Genomic DNA, 17,008 nt, shown 5'->3' with positions numbered 1-17,008 from the left:
TGCTCAGCTGCGTCCAGATCGGGCGATTGACTTGGCCACTCAGAAATTGACAATTTTTTAGCTTTGAAAAACTCCTTTGTTGCTTTAGCAGTGTTTGGGATAATTCTTCTTCTTCTTTTCGTGTCCATCTTGTTACAAATGTTGACCTCACTGTCATCGTTCGTCCTGAAAATGACGCAAGCTTCCGGCGAGAATCAGTGGAAGCCATCACTTGTCAGAATAGATGATGGTGGTAGCAGAATTAGCTCAGGATACATCCAGTTTCCAGCCTCGTGACGTGGATGCTTCTGCTATGGGGCCTTTGGGATCATTGTCTTGCTGTAGAATGAACCGCCGGCCATTGAGTTTTGAGGCATCTGTTTGAACCTGAGCAGATAGGATGTGTCTATACACTTCAGAATTCATTATGCTACTACCATCAGCAGTTGTATCATCAATGAAGATAAGTGAGCCAGTACCTTCAGCAACCAAGGTAGACAAAAGTGCTGGAGAAACTTAGCGGGGACAGCAGTATCAATGATGCTGCTGCACCTGCTGAGTTTCTCCAGCTCTTTTGTCTACCTTCAATTTTCCAGCATCTGCAGTTCCTTCTTAAACACCTTGAGCAGCCATACATGCCCAGGCCATAATACCCCCACACACCTGAGTAATTACAAACGCCTGTGAAGCCATGTGTCCCAAACATTATGGTGCCCAGAAATGGGAGGACTACGTATAAACATTGATTTAATTTCTACATGGTGAAACCAAAATGTATAAAAATGGCGTTTATTAAAATCTGACAATGTGTACTTTAACCACATGTGATTTTTTTTCTATTACAAATCTTAAATTGTGGAGTACAGAGGCAAATAAATAAACGATGGATCTTTGTTCCAAACATTATGGAGGGCACTGTAACATAATAGGCATGGGGTTTTGCAGTAAGTTACATTAATTTGGATGTATTGCCTGAAAGAGAACTGGCAGCAGATTTACCAGTAACTCAACGGGCTAGTGGCTAAATTCCTGAAAATCGTAAGACTATAGGGTCAGGGCCAGATCTTGGCGTGAATGGGAGAGCTCTTTCACAGCCATGAGGGGACACATGGTCTCAGAGCATCATTCAAAGGAAGTTTACACATCCATATTTTCCAAACGGGCAAGAATTCTGGAGTACAAAAAAGGCAATTTAAAAAAAAAGCAAGTTCTCTCAATGCACAGCAAACTATAAACACTGGAATTCATAGGTTTTCCAGGGAATTGGGGGGGAAGAAGAGGCAAAGATTGTGAAATCCTTGAGGTTTTAAAGATTGAAAATATATTAACATGTTAAAAATATTATGAATGCTAGCTGTCCAGGAATGGGTGCTTACATTTGACCGATTGTGAACAAATAGGGGTGGTGGGGTGGACCGCTAGGGGAAAACTTTCCTTCAGAAATGTTGGGAGCCATTGCTCCACATCACAGCAGCATGCCACAGTTGAAGAGTCATGCAATGGACAACACACCATCAGCTTAACATCCTCTTGCTATGTCAGCGCGTTTGACCATTCCCATAGTCCACCCAGTGCATGCAATAGCTGTCCGCTCTTCAAGAGTGAATGTAGACTGCTTTACCAATTATAGATTGTAAGCATCACGATACAAGCACAAAGTATTTACAGATTAAGTATGCGGACAAAATTAATTTGAACAGATAGGAGTGAGCTCATTCACTTTGAAGGATAGATCAGGATTTCCTAATTACACAGCATGATAAAGGAACGCCCAGTCATGTTAACATGGCAACACCCTCCTTTCATGAATATAGAGATATTTGCCAAAATTGGGAGAGGTTTTGCATTGACCTTTCAACACACCCTGACAAATATACCTCATCAGGCAACATCCATCAATCATCAACAGACCTCATGATATTCTACTCAACCCCACAAATAGCTCAGAGGCATCAGCGATAGGAGCAGAAAGTTACACTGGGTGGGGACTTTTCATCTCCCAAGTTCTGGCTTCCCATCAAGGGTAACTATTCTAGGTATACTCAGGAAGATAACTAGTTGTTATTGAAGTTTATCATCTCAGTCAAATATTATCGAGTTTGTTAAGGTAATGCACCAGGCCAGTGGTTCCCAACTTTTTTCATCCAGTCTACCCCTGGGAACGTTAATAGCACATAACAATGTTATTTCACTTATAGAAACATAGAAAATAGGTGCAGGATGAGGCCATTCGGCCCTTCGAGCCAGCACCATCATTCATTGTGATCATGGCTGATCGTCCCCTATCAATAACCCGTGCCTGCCTTCTCCCCATACCCCTTGACTCCACTAGCCCCTAGAGCTCCATCTAACTCTCTCTTAAATCCATCCAGTGACTTGGCCTCCACTGCCCTCTGTGGCAGGGAATTCCATAAATTTACAACTCTCTGGATGAAAAAGTTTTTTCTCACTTCTGTCTTAAATGACCTCGCCTTTATTCTAAGACTGTGGCCCCCTGGTTCTGGACTCGCCCAACATTGGGAACATTTTTCCTGCATCTAGCTTGTCCAGTCCTTTTATAAGCAAAGTCCATTATTTATGAACAACTAATGATGAACAGATAACCGGTATACCAGAATCAAACACAGTCAGTCAATGGGAAAAAATATGTACGTCCAGAATCAATAAATTTACCCCCTGGGTGTAAATTTACCCCAGGTTGGGAACCCTTGCACTTGGCCTAGCCATACTCATCAATGGTGAAGGGAAGGTCATTAGGTTATAAGTAAGAATGCTCACCAATTAATAACTGTTGAAGACCATGACAACGTTCCAGCTTGGGAAGATACGACGCAAGTAAAATACCTTTCCCGTGGCATTCAGAAAGTATTATCACCACTATTACATCAACATCCCAAAGAGTTATTATTGAGAAGCAACTTACACAAATCCAAGATTGCAAATAATTAGACTGGACAATCTAGGAGGCTAAAGAATTAATGTATTCCAAACATTGCTGTTATTTTTTTTTAAGGGAGTCTCAACAGATTTGGAATTTTATGCAGTATTCTCCTACCTTACAGCTATTGGCGTAATGGGAATGCATCGAAAAGGAATTCACAAATCATTACCAACAAATTTAAGATGGGGAATGACAATTTATTCTTATGGAATTAACACGAAAAAAATCGGAATAAATAAACTGAAAAAGAAACAAATATTGTCAATTATTGTCAAGAGTTTGCATTACTGAAAATTATGATATGAACAGTTTTGAAGTACAGGTGTACTGTACACAGTTATAGACAAAGAGGCCATGAAGGTACTCACTTGCTGTACTTATCATCATATTTGCAGATATAACCAAGATGTGCAGCAAATGCCTCTACTGCTAATGGACAGCGAATTTCTCCACTTTTCCTTCTAATTATGACTCCTGTGGGACCAAAATGTTGAGATGAAATACTAAGAACGTGATTGGAATTATTCTACGCAATTGTAATACTTAATGAGCTTAAAAGTCAAGGATACAAGTTTTGACCTTTAATCAGAAAAATGACATTATCAAATTGCAGCACATTATCAAAAACCCCATACATCTGGCAAAGTGGACTTTTTGGATGTATTTTATTTGAAATTCATCACTAGTCGCAGAAAGCATTCTTTCACCACGAGGACATCATCTTAATCTAACAAGCAAAGAGGTAAACAAAAGATCATCGGAACAGGCAGCATCTCTGGGGAGAAGGAATGGGTGACATTTCGGTTCAAGACCCTTCTTCACCCTGTCAGAAGGGTCTCGATCTGAAACGTCACCCATTCCTTCTCTCCAGAGATGCTGCCTGACCCGCTGAGCTACTCCAGCACTTTGTGTCCTTCAATGACCAATCTAATATGGACCCAAAATCCAACAGCAGCTAGTTAGGGATCTCTCCTACTTTGTTGTTCCACAAGAATGCACAAATGCTCTTTGCTATAAATATGACTTGCTCCAGCCCTGTAAACTGACTAGATCTTTGCATTTGCCAGTTTTCATTTGCTCTAACCTTGAGCAAGCAAATCTTTAGCTGTTTGGGCCCTAATTACTGGAAATGCTTCCCTAAACCTTGCTTACTCTTTCAGCTTAAAAATGCTGATTAAAATCCTTTTCACTGATTAAGGTTTTGGTTTATTTGCCTCAGTATAAAATTCCTGACAGTTTTTATGAAGCATCTTGCGATACTTAATCATGTTAAAGGTGTTATGTAAACAAAAGGGGTAAATTGTGCTGACAAGGGTTGGATTTTACACAACCCTGACAAACTGAACATCTGGTGGCGGTAAACAAAGTTTGTGACAAAATGACAGCTTAAGTTAACAACCATGCAAAAACATAACATGGAGAGTAAACCTCAGTGTCAAGGCAGTCTGGTTATGTATTAAAAATACAATGTAGACCAAAAGGTTGCAGGGGCATCAGCAGCTAGATGTTGCCCTTCCATATGCATGGAATACAAATGGAATGGTATAGTGATATGCAAGACTAACAACTACATATATTGACTGCTCAGGCTCCTCCAGCTGTGTTTTTTTCCAACAAGTTTACTTCTCTGTAACCAGCACTAAAGGTAGCCCTTGGAGTCACAATTGAGGGAACAAACCCCAGCCGCAACAAGGAACCCAAAACCAAATTGTGCAAGAAAATGATTTACTTTGAATATTCCTACGTTTAACAGTATGACTGCTTTAAGAGTACTTGCCTTCTTTAAATGGAGAGTATGCGTTCGTGAGGAAGTAGAATTGTCCTTTGTTGGACCAGCTGATTAATGACATGTTTTTTTTCATTCTCACTCTGTAATGACCCCGAACATGTGGAGGCTCAGGGTTAACCAGCATTGACTGTGGCAATCCTGTGCAGTCACTCTTCCTGGTGCTCAGGAGTCCACAGCAATAAATTCCTAAAAGCACAGGACAGAAATAATCCGAATGCGAGCTCTATGGATCAGTTCTTAAAGATACCGACCAAACCAAGGTTCAAACTGCCACAACAATATTGCACAGCTTTTGGTATATACAAAACATCAAGAAACATGGACAAAGAATGGTAGCCCAAATGTGAACATTGCATGGAGCAATGTAATAGTGCCTGCAATTTCAAGTGAATATTATTGGTTACCTAGGCCATGGGTTTCATATAAAGCTTGGAAATGCCGACAGTGAGGTAAACCACACCCATGGGCCAAACTAGCTGTCAAAATGATCAAACATGTGGTGTGGAAAACATCTTGCTCAGACAGTCTGAAAGAATCACTAAAGCCCCTGTCCCACTTATGTGTCCTTGGCACGTTAATTACGCGACCTCATGGTCGCGTTGAGGCGCGAAGGTCGCGCGCGATTTCATGCGCCCGCACAGCCATCTGGAGTGCGTAACGCCATTTGAAGATGGACACAAAATGCTGGAGTAACTTAGCGGGACCGGCAACATCTCTGGAGAGAAGAAATGGATGGTGTTTCGTGTCGAGACTCTTCTTCAGTCTGAAAGAAGGGTCTTGACCCGAAATGTCACCCATTGCTTCTCTCCAAGGATGCTGCCGGTCCCGCTGAGTTACTTCAGCATTTTATGTCCATCTTCAATTTTCTAGGCCCCGCTCTGGGAGTAGGAGTGGGGGCAGATCCGGATCCGCAACGGCCGTGAGCCCCAGGCCGAGCTCGGCGATCGTTTGCCGGCTTCTGCTGCTGTTGGAGGTGAGACATTACGTCACGCCAGTCTTGGCCCCGTCCCACTTTGGCCGTCAGTTCCGCGACAGGCCGTTGACGCACGAAGATTTTGTTCACTACAAAACTTCAGAGCACCACGCGATATCGCGCACAACTCCATACCCCTCCGCGCTTCTCAGTGGGACCGGCCGTACGCGGCCACACGATGCCCGTGCACCTCAACGTGACGACGAGGTCGCGTAATTTGCGTGCCAAGGACACGTAAGTGGGACAGGCCCTTAATGTTCACACCACGGAGACCAAATCTACATGACACTGCAAAACAATGCTTCACGTAGTGGGGAAAGACAATGGTCAAACAGGATGGAATATTTTGTTTAAACAATTCTTAAGACTCATGCTTTCTTTACACACATCAAAAAAATTGTTATGCAGTTTAAAATAGGTTTAACCTCGAGTAAAACGATAATGATCCATACTTGTGCATCTTAGTGTCTTTTAGGAAATTCATATTTGACTTTGAGTGGTTTTGATTCCCCCTAGAACTATACCGTCAGGAAAAAATTTCCCAAGTGATGTTGACAGCAGAGCAGCACACAAAATATGTCCAGGATGAGGTTCAATCGCATCGATTCTCATTTCCTCACAAACCAAGCAAGTTTCAAACACCCATTCTCCCATGATAAACCATGCTTTTTTAAGGGGCAACATTCAAACTGCATTCTTTGTCCTCAGCTTGTTTTATGACGTTCAACAACCTCAAATACAATGTCTACCTGGATCGCTTCGCACTTGGAGGTCACGGTTACGGCGAGTCTTACTTTCCTGTTTCAAGGGGCTTTCTAAGGTGCTGTTGCTGATCTCTGCCACATATCAGTTTGCTGCTGCTGCGTTAGAGAGGTCACCCTAACTCCACATTCACTTGAGGAGAAAATAATTTATTTTTCCTACCCTTATAGACATAGGCAGAGTAAAATGATCCTGCAAAGACTTCCCCAAGGTGCAATTATTGACAGATCTCCTATGGCATTATTTCCTCACAATCACAGCCTGGAAGTACCAGCACACAGCCCAGGAGGGTCTTCGTAGCTCTTGCAAAAATAACATAGCTTATCTTGATGCCGTTCTTCATCTGCCTGTCCAGTTTCTTCTGACCCTTGACGACATTCTCCTACCCACACCCCAACCCACAACCACAGCATCTATGAAATTAACAGTTCTCTGTCGATGTACAAGTGCCACTTGTACTGCGGTATTCGTTTCCAAGGACTGGCTACCAAGTTGTAATCCAGGATGGAATTTTTTTAATTTAATCAATTCATTGACCCGTAGGTGTTTGAAACATCTGTCAAAACACGGCATTGCGCAGGGAAAGAGACAATACTACTGTGTAAGCTTGCAAATGAAGATTTCAACCTTGATGGGATTTTCATAAACAATATTGGGAAAGCGATAATGCAATTTCAATACCATTCAAAAATTAGACCAGTTTTTAGATGCTCGCATTGAGTGATTCTTTGTAAAACAAATGTTGCACAGCAATATGTTGTTCATTCTGAAGAAAGGTCCTGACCCAAAATGTCGTATATCCTTTCCTTTCATAGATGCTGCCTGACCTGCTGAGTTACTCCAGAACTTTGTGCATTGTTCAATCAGAGTAGTTTATGAGACATAGACTCAATAGTATGTCAGTACTTAAGATCATTCTCTACAAGATTTTCACCATCATCTTCCACTCTTTCCTCATGCTTACACATCTTCCCTTTACATATTTTGTTGCATCCATCACAAGCTCTGTCTTGATAAACACTTAATTTCAGAATTCTTATTTGTATTCCCTTAATATTAAAATATTATATTAAAATTATATTGAAACATCGAATGAAAATCCCCTTTCAGAGATTCCTTAATATATACATTTAGCAAAAAATAGATTTAAAGTCTTTCATTTTTTTTCAAGATATCTTACTTTGCAATACTGAACTAACCTCAATAATTCACAATTTTACCACAAACCTTTTTTCTCAAACTCTTCGAAAAGATTTAAACTGGTAATGCTGGGGCCAGTATATATGATGTAGTTCTTCCCTGTCAAATTCTGACAAAGGCTTCTTGCCACAAGACTGTGTAGCTGTGGCCTATTCTTCAAAGTATCCAGCCCATCCGAGGTTGTTCCTTCTTTCAAGTGAATGTAAATCTAAAAGAAAATAGGAGAGAAGATGAAAAAAAAACATTCAACATGGTTCGTGAGCAGCCTTAAGTTAAAAAGATTACATTGCAACAAGCAATTTCACTGGAGGATGCACAACACAACACCCACACATACACACAACCACGTAAGCACACACACTTTCTCTGCCTCCCTCTCTCAAGATAAATTTAACTTCCTTCACGGTTATTCTTTGCTTTCCATACAGGTGATTAAAGAAAAACATGGGGGATTTTGCAGAGAATGGGGAGGTTTTGGAGAGGGTGCAGAGGAGGTTTACTAGAATGGTGCCTGGATTAGAGGGGTTCATGTGCAAGGATAGGTTGGATAGACTTGGATTGTCCTCTCTGGAACATCGGAGGTTGAGGGAGACTTGATGGAGGTATATAAAAATATGAGAGGCATAAATAGGGTAGACCGACAGAGCCTTTCTCCCCCAGAGTGTAAATGTCCAACATAGAGGGCATGGGTATGGCGAGAGGGAGAAAATTTAACGGAGATGTGCGGGACAAGTTTTTTCCATCCCATACTAAGGGTAGTGGGGGCCTTGAACTCAATGCCAGGGGTGGTGGTGAAGGCAGATATAATAGTGATATTTAAGAGGCTTTTACGTAGGCACATGGAAGTGCAGGGAACAGAGGGATATGGATCATGTAGAGGCAGATGAGATCAGTTTAACTTGGCATCATGTTTGACACAAATATTGTGGGCCGATGGGCCAGTTCCTGTGCTGCACTGTTCTATGGTAGACAAAAAATACTGGACAAACTCAGTGGGTGAGGCAGCATCTATGGAGAAAAGGAGTAGGCAACGTTTCGGGTCGAGACCCTTCTTTAGACCGATCTGTGTTCTCTGTTCATACTTAATCGCAGAGGATTAAAGTATATTCATTTTTAAAAATGCTCTCCATTTTCTTTCACTGTTGATCCCGTGGAAGGAATGACCTCACGCAAGCAGACCATCCATTTATTCCCAAAATGGGAACCATGCGTTGAACTGGTGTTTAACTTCAAAACACAAAGTGTAAAACAAGGAGCTGGTTTGTTTTTCCCAGAAATTCTGCTCCTGGAAAGATGTTAGACTGGTGCCAGAAATAACATTCAAAAGAACATTTGGGAAACTAGAAAGATTGAAGGGGAGCCAAGTGGGAAACTAAAGAACAGAATGCTTCTTGACATGATGGACAAAGTGTTATTAACCAGACGAGTCAACAGTTGAGGTGATTGGCAAAATAAACAGAGGAGCATTAAAGGTGATTTTTTTCATTCAACTACTGCTTGCGATTTGAATGAAAGTGCAAACTCACTGATAAGTGCACTGGAAGTAGATTTGAAGGGAAAAAAAAAAACTGGATACACTTTAAAGGGGGACCATTTATGAAGGCCACGGTATACTTTATCTTGGTGAAAAGGAAAGTTGGGAATTGTAGGAACGAGCAAGACTCAAGGCAACCACCTTTTTAAAATGATCCTATGGCCACTGTGATTGTATGCTATATATTTAAAATAAAAGGTTCAAGAGAAAGGAATAAATATTGGTCGAGATTATCAAGGCAAGATTCTCTCAAGTTGTAATTTGTTTTAAATACAGCCACAGATATGGGTCACCACGTTAACTTACACCATGAAAAGCCATGGAAATTAGCATTACGGCTTCCAAAAAGGAAGTGTAGATTTAGGTGTGGTAACAAACCCTGATGATAAAATGCTCATGTGGCCCAAGGAGTCACTGAGTAGCCAAATAATCTTGTAATGGTGTCTGATAAGGTATATGTTTACCCCTGACAAGTTTGTGAACAAATGAGTTAGATTCTCTGTGCTGGGAACTGTCACCCTGCCTCTCTCCGTTTGGACCCTAAAGGGCCTGTCCCACCAGCATGCGACTGCATGCATCTAGCGCGACCAAACGTGATCGCTTGAGGCGTACGGCCTCGCGGGGCCGGTCCCACTTCGATCGCCGGAGGCGTATGCAGTTGTGCGGGGCTGGTCCCGACATCGCGAAGGGGTTCCAAAAATCTTGCACTGTCCGAAAATCCTGCACGACAACGGCCTGTCGGCCCGCAGGCGCATTGAGGCCGTACGCAGCGTCTTGACGCCGTACGCAGTGTCTCGACGGCATACACCTAGCGCGTGGCATTGCGCAATGACGTCACCACCCGGCGTGCCGTTACTTGATGACGTCACCACCCGGCGTGCCGTTACTTGATGACGTCACCGCCCGACGCCGTGTGACATCCAAATTCAGTCAGCCCGCCTCCTGCCCAGCTGATTGGTGAGTATGATGTCGGGACCAGCCCCGCACAACTCCATACACCTCCACGGTTGGAAGTGGGACCGGCCCCGCAAGGCTGTATGCCTCAAGCCACCACGTTTGGTCGCACTAGACGCATGCAATCGCATGCTGGTGGGACAGGCCCTTTAGTCTTTCATGGTGCATTTACATTATAAAGTTAAAGTAATCATTGAGAATAAATAGTAGCCAAGAAGATTGAGTAACATACAATCATTACACTTACAATAATCAATTCACGCAGAGGATTGCACCGTCAACGTGCTTATCCTATATTTTACAAATAAAACTGACATTAAAAGAAGTAGGTTGCCTCCAGCTCAGAACAATCAGTGGTGATAATTGCACTGTCACTTTATTGAAATAAACAAAGATTTGAGGTTCAAGGTTTTAGCAAACTTTCAAGATTTGGCAGCAAGAATAAACCTGTAATTTTTCACAGAATTTTTCACATTCAGCTGCCTTAAAAAGGACATTTTTGTACAAAAATTCAAATGCACAGTATAGAGAACAAAGTTAGCCTAGTTTGCTATTTGTCAGTGTTTGAGCCATTTCTGATCTCAGCACAAACAGGTGATGCAGATTTGGGCATAGGGAACATGATGAAAATTGCAGGTGCAGTTTAGTTGAAAATACATTTTAGATAATTAGTTGCTGAAAATCTAAAAATACTTCTTTGTGCCATAATATCCACTTTCAGAAGCAGAAAACATCTTCAAAAACAAACCTGACAGATGTAGCCTGTTGATGCACACTGTCGCACCCAGAGACTAAACTTGCGCTTTTTCCTTTTACGTAATTCTCTGTCTGTACACGTGGCAATGAAGAGTGGATCTTCATCGATTAGTGGCTCGTGAAGTACCTGGGAGACAAAAATATAAATGCATAGATCAATGAAGAGGTAACATTTCCTGCAAATACAAATCAATATAGTTTTCAAATAAAATAATTTAATCTTACAGTTTATTAAATCACAATATATAGGTAATCTATGAATTAGGAATTCTAGTTAATCTGAATGTATTGACCCTACCTCACACAATCAGTAATTACAAGGCAAATATTCTATCCAAAAGCAATTTTGTTTATGGCAAATGCTGCTTACAACGTGGTCATATGTATATTAGGGAAACTAAATTCAATTAGAAGCCCTTTTCGACTCCACAGTCAAAAGACCACAACAGAGGATGTATTTCCTATGGCAGCTGAGCAAGCACAATCTGCCACAGGCAATGATGGTCCAATTCTACACGGCCATCGTAGAGTCTTTTCTCACCTTCTCCATCATGGTCTGGTTTGGCTCAGTCACCAAGCACGACACCTGGAGGCTGCAGCAAATTGTCCGATCAGCTGAGAAGGTTATTGGCTGCAACCTTCCCTCCATTGATGTACTGTACACTGCAAGGGCCAGGAAGCGAGCAGGCAAGATCATCTCTGACCCCTCACACCCTGGCCACAAACTCTTTGAATCACTTCCCTCTAGAAGGCGACTCCGGACTGTCAAAGCTGCCGCAGCCAGACATAAAAACAGTTTTTATCCACAAGTCTTTGCTCTACTCAACAGCCAAAAATTTGTAGCCTTCCCTTTGATCTGGTATTTTGTTGGATCACATGCCTGATCAATGGTGTTTTATCATTAATGTTTTATGATTATTAATGTTTAGTGTTTTCTGAGTCATTCGTAACTGTCACTGTATGCCATGTTACTTGTGTGCAGAGCATCAAGGCAAATTCCTTGTATGTGAATACTTGGCCAATAAACGTACTTACTTACTTTTTGAAGGATACTTCCATGTAGTTTACAAGCATGCCAGCTGCCCGTCACTTTAATTCCCTGTTCCAATCTATCTCTCTGTCCACAGATTCCTGTGCTGGTCCAATAAAACATAGGAACATGGTAAATAGGTAAATGCAGGAGTAGGCCATTCGGCCATTCGAGCCTGCACCGCCATTCAATATGATCATGGCTGATCATCCAACTCAGTATCCTGTACCTGCTTTCTCTCCATACCCCCTGATCCCTTTCGCCACAAGGGCCACATCTAACTCCCTCTTAAATATAGCCAATGAACTGGCCTCAACTACCTTCCGTGGCAGAGAATTCCAGAGATTCACTACTCTCTGTGTGAAAAATGTTTTCCTCATCTCGATCCTAAAAGATTTCCCCCTTATCCTTAAACTGTGACCCCTTGTTCTGGACTTCCTCAACATCGGGAACAATCTTCATGCATCTAGCCTGTCCAACCCCTTAAGAATTTTATAAGTTTCTATAAGATCCCCCCCCAATCTTCTAAATTCTAGCGAGTACAAGCCGAGTCTATCCAGTCTTTCTTCATATGAATGTCCTGACATCTCAGGAATCAGTCCGGTGAACCTTCTCTGTACTCCCTCTATGGCAAGAATGTCTTTCCTCAGATTAAGAGACCAAAACTGTACACAATACTCCAGGTGTGGTCTCACCAAGACCCTGTACAACTGCAGTAGAACTTCCCTGCTCCTATACTCAAATCCTTTTGCTATGAAAGCTAACATACCATTCGCATTCTTCACTGCCTGCTGCACCTGCATGCCTACTTTTAATGACTGGTGCATCATGACACCCAGGTCTCGTTGCACTCAATGTCAGCTCAAAGAACAATGCATTCTGGGAAGTTTCACTAGGACAGGACCTAAAACGAGCTCTGGGGAGTGTTGTAGAGCAGAGGGATCTAGGAGTGCAGGTACAGTGGCTTGCAACGTTTTCCTTCCCTTTTGAACTTTTCCACTTTTTGTCATGTTACAACCGCAAACGTAAATGTATTTTATTGGGATATTATGTGATAGCCCAACACAAAGTGGTGCATAATTGTGAAGTGGAAGGAAAATGATACATGGTTTTCAAATTTTTTTACAAATAAAAAACTGAAAAATGTGGCATGCAAAAGTATTCAGCCACCCCCCTCGAGTCAATACTTTGTAGAACCACCTTTCGCTGCAATTACAGCTGCAAGTCTTTTGGGGTACGTTTCTACCAGCTTTGCACATCTAGAGACTGAAATTTTTGCCCATTCTTCTTTGCAAAATAGCTCAAGCTCAGTCAGATTGGATGGAAAGCATCTGTGAACAGCAATTTTCAAGTCTTGCCAGAGATTCTCAATTGGATTTATGTCTGGACTTTGACTGGGCCATTCGAACACACGAATATGCTTTGATCTAAACCATTCCATTGTAGCTCTGGCTGTATGTTTAGGGTCGTTATCCTGCTGGAAGGTGAACCTCCGACCCAGTCTCAAGACTTTTGCAGACTCTAACAGGTTTTCTTCCAAGATTGCCCTGTATTTGGCTCCATCCGTCTTCCCATCAACTCTGACCAGCTTCCCTGTCCCTGCTGAAGAAAAGCATCCCCACAGCATGATGCTGCCACCACCATGTTTCACAGTGGGGATGGTGTGTTCAGGGTGATGTGCAGTGTTAGTTTTCCGCCACACATAGCGTTTTGCATTTAGGCCAAAAACTTCAATTTTGGTCTCATCTGACCAGAACACCTTCCTCCACATGTTTGCTGTGTCCCCCACATGGCTTGTGGCAAACTGCAAACGGGACTTCTTATGGCTTTATTTTCCCAACAATGGCTTTCTTCTTGCCACTCTTCCATAAAGGCCCGATTTGTGAAGTGCACGACTAATAGTTGTCCTGTGGACAGGTTCTCCCATCTGAGCTGTGGATCTCTGCAGCTCCTCCAGAGTTGCCATGGGCCTCTTGGCTGCTTCTCTGATCAATGCTCTCCTTGCCCGGCCTGTCAGTTTAGGTGGACGGCCATGTCTTGGTAGGTTTGCAGTTGTGCCATACTCTTTCCATTTTTGGATGATGGATTGAACAGTGCTCCGTGAGATGTTCAAAGCTTGGGATATTTTTTATAACCTAACCCTGCTTTAAACTTCTCACAACTTCATCCTGACCTGTCTGATGTGTTCCTTGGGCTTCATGATGCTGTTTGTTCACTAATGTTCTCTAACAAACCTCTGAGGCCTTCACAGAACAGCTGTATTTATACTGAGATTAGATTACACACAGGTGGACTCTATTTACTAATTAGGTGACTTCTGAAGGCAATTGGTTGCACTGGATTTTATTTAGGGGTATCAGAGTACAGGGGGCTGAATACTTTTGCACGCCACACTTTTCAGTTTTTTATTTGTAAAAAATTTGAAAACCATGTATCATTTTCCTTCCACTTCACAATTATGCGCCACTTTGTGTTGGTCTATCACATAAAATCCCAATAAATTACATTTACGTTTGTGGTTGTAACGTGACAAAATGTGGAAAAGTTCAAGGGGTATGAAAACGTTTGCAAGCCACTGTACACAGTTCCTTGAAAGTGGCATGACAGTGGCATCATAGGGTGGTCAAGAAGTCTTTCGGCACAATGGCCTTCATCAGTCAGAGGATTGCGTATAGAAGTTGGAGGTTATGTTACAGTTGTACAAGATTGTTGAAGCCATATTTAGAGTAATGTGTTCCGTTTTGGTCACCCTGTTATAGGAAAAAATGTTGTTAAGCTGGAGAGAGTGCAGAGAATATTTACAATGATGTTGGCAGGTCTCGTGGGCTTGAGCTATAGGGAGAGGTTGAGCAGGCTAGGACTTCATTCCTTGGGGCACAGGAGGACGAGGGGCGATCTTACAGAGGTGTATAAAATCATGAGATAAATAAACAGAGTAAATGCACAGGCTCTTTTACCCAGAGTAAGGGAAATCAAGGACAAAGGTTTAAGGTGAGAGGGGAAAGATTTAATAGGAAATTGAGGGGCAACCTTTTTTTTTTTTTTTTTTTTTTTTTTTACACAAAAGGTGGTGGCTATATGGAAGGAGTTGCTGGAGGAGGTAGTTGAGGCAGGTACTATCACAACTTTTAAAAAACATTTGGACAGGTACACGGATAGGATCGATTTAGAAGGATATGGGCCAAATGCAGGCAGGTGGGACTAGTGTAGATGGTTGGTCTGCATGGGCAAGTTGGGCCAAAGGGCCCATTTCTATGCTGTATGACTTTATGATCAACCCAAAACTCTGTTTGCCTCTTCTCAGACACTTGCTGATCGGCTTAGTATCTCCAGCATTTTCTGAAATTCAGCTGAAAAACACCAACCTTATACGAATTGGTTTGTACATATGAAGCCGTTCTGTGCAATGGTAAACCTCTCATTTGGTTATCTGCACACCCACTGCCTTTTCTGCAAGAGCCCGTTCCAAAACTGTCCACCTTCAAGTCTGTTGCTGGTGTTGTCAAAGTAATGTCAGCTAGCATTGCTGGTTTGTAAATGATGTAATTTAAAATTATGACAAGGCATTTAAAATTGTAGATATTGAGAATGACAAGTTAGGTTGAGGAAAAGGAGAGCCATTTTCACAGAGATTCACCCCGATGTTAATTATGGTTATATTCATTCAGCAACATATAGTTGGTGAATTTAATTGCCTTGTCCTCCAAACCATGAAGGAATTCATGATATTCACCACAAAATTGATGAGGCAATCCTTGGCACCAAGAGCTGACATGGGCAGAATAGGTTTTAGTCATGGTCCTTCACCTGTACTAATTGGAGTTTGAAAGAGATAATGAGGTCTCGCTATGTATCTAACAGATGCCCGACAGGTTTTTCCTTTCTAGATATTATTAACCATTATTTAAAAAAATAGAAATCAAAGAACTCATGGAGAATGGGGTCAGTTGAAGAAAATATCGCTGAAGTGGAAAATTAACTGCACACGACACAAAGGGCTGAAAAGTGGTTCTAATTACATACCATTTTTAATGTGGCAGATGTCTAAAGGCTCTTGAGAGAAGCAGTAATAACATTTGACTCCGTGCCATTTAGGAGACATAAACACAGCTAAACCAAAGCTTGTTCAAAGAGGAAGGTTTTAAAAGGTATTTTAAGGGAAGAGAGGGGCTGGCCAGTGAGAGGATTAGGGAGGGAATTAAAAACTTAGGCTCTTGATAGTTGAAGGCATGGCTGTCACAGGCTTCCAGTTACTGGAATGTAATTAAATATTTCTGATTTTAGGGATATGTGGTCTATTATCGAGGGTGACTGGTAACTGAACTCAAGAGAATATTTAGCGCAGTTGAGCTTAAACAGTACACCATACTTCAATTCAGTTTTGCACTTATTTGAACAGAAGTAAAAATGCACTCGAAAGTACCCATGCAATGCTGACAATGAATATTTAAACTATTTCAAATGTTAATTTTGCCTTTGTTGATTGCACAGCAATCTGAGACAGCTGATTGTGTTTTTCAGGCCATTATTAAACAAGAAATTTGGTACTGTGTTAAGCTGTCAGCCTAAAGTACTGCCTTATCTTTGCAATGAAAACAAAAAATGATGACCTTATCTCTCTGCTTAGAGGGATGTAACAGATTCCATAGAACATCTGGAAAGAAATGTAATCGCCTTCAGAGAATATCAAACCCCATTTTATCATTTGCTAGTTTAAAAAAAACATTGCACAAAATGGTTGCGAACAGGACACAGACTCCATTTTAGTGCTGAAAGACACAAGGTACTGCTTGACAAGTACTTTCAGTCACATCGTGCCCTCAGTGTAGCAAGAAAACTAGACTTATAAAAACTATAGAAATTATTAATTAGGAAGAAACTGCAAATGCTGGTTTAAACTGAAGATAGACATAATGCTGGAGTAACTCAGCAGGACAGGCAGCGTCTCTGGAGAGAAGGAATAGGTGACGTTTCGGGTCGTGACCTTTCTTCAGAAAAATTACTGGTTTTGTGAGAAAGAATGCTTGAGTGCTCTTTTCAAGCTTTTGTTTTAAGATTTGGAGTCCTCACATCAAACCTTTTGCACTGCA

General features: G+C 41.7%; 1 protein-coding gene across 1 annotated transcript in view; it reads right to left on the bottom strand.

Annotated features, from left to right (window-relative positions):
* The window catches only part of pgbd5 (piggyBac transposable element derived 5), a 43,050-nt gene that overhangs the window by 2,166 nt on the left and 23,876 nt on the right, over window positions 1-17,008 (bottom strand). The window contains exons 3-6 of the mRNA XM_055635097.1: window positions 10,881-11,015; window positions 7,672-7,852; window positions 4,698-4,895; window positions 3,289-3,394 (exon numbers count right to left, since the gene is read on the bottom strand). Of these exons, the coding sequence (XP_055491072.1) occupies window positions 3,289-3,394; window positions 4,698-4,895; window positions 7,672-7,852; window positions 10,881-11,015 (620 nt within the window). The remainder of the gene's footprint in view (window positions 1-3,288; window positions 3,395-4,697; window positions 4,896-7,671; window positions 7,853-10,880; window positions 11,016-17,008) is intronic.

This window comes from Leucoraja erinacea, chromosome 5 (assembly GCF_028641065.1).
Source record: "Leucoraja erinacea ecotype New England chromosome 5, Leri_hhj_1, whole genome shotgun sequence".
Taxonomy (NCBI): Eukaryota; Metazoa; Chordata; class Chondrichthyes; order Rajiformes; family Rajidae; genus Leucoraja; species Leucoraja erinaceus.
Note: the sequence above shows the minus strand (reverse complement) of the source record. Positions and strands in the feature narration are given on the sequence as shown.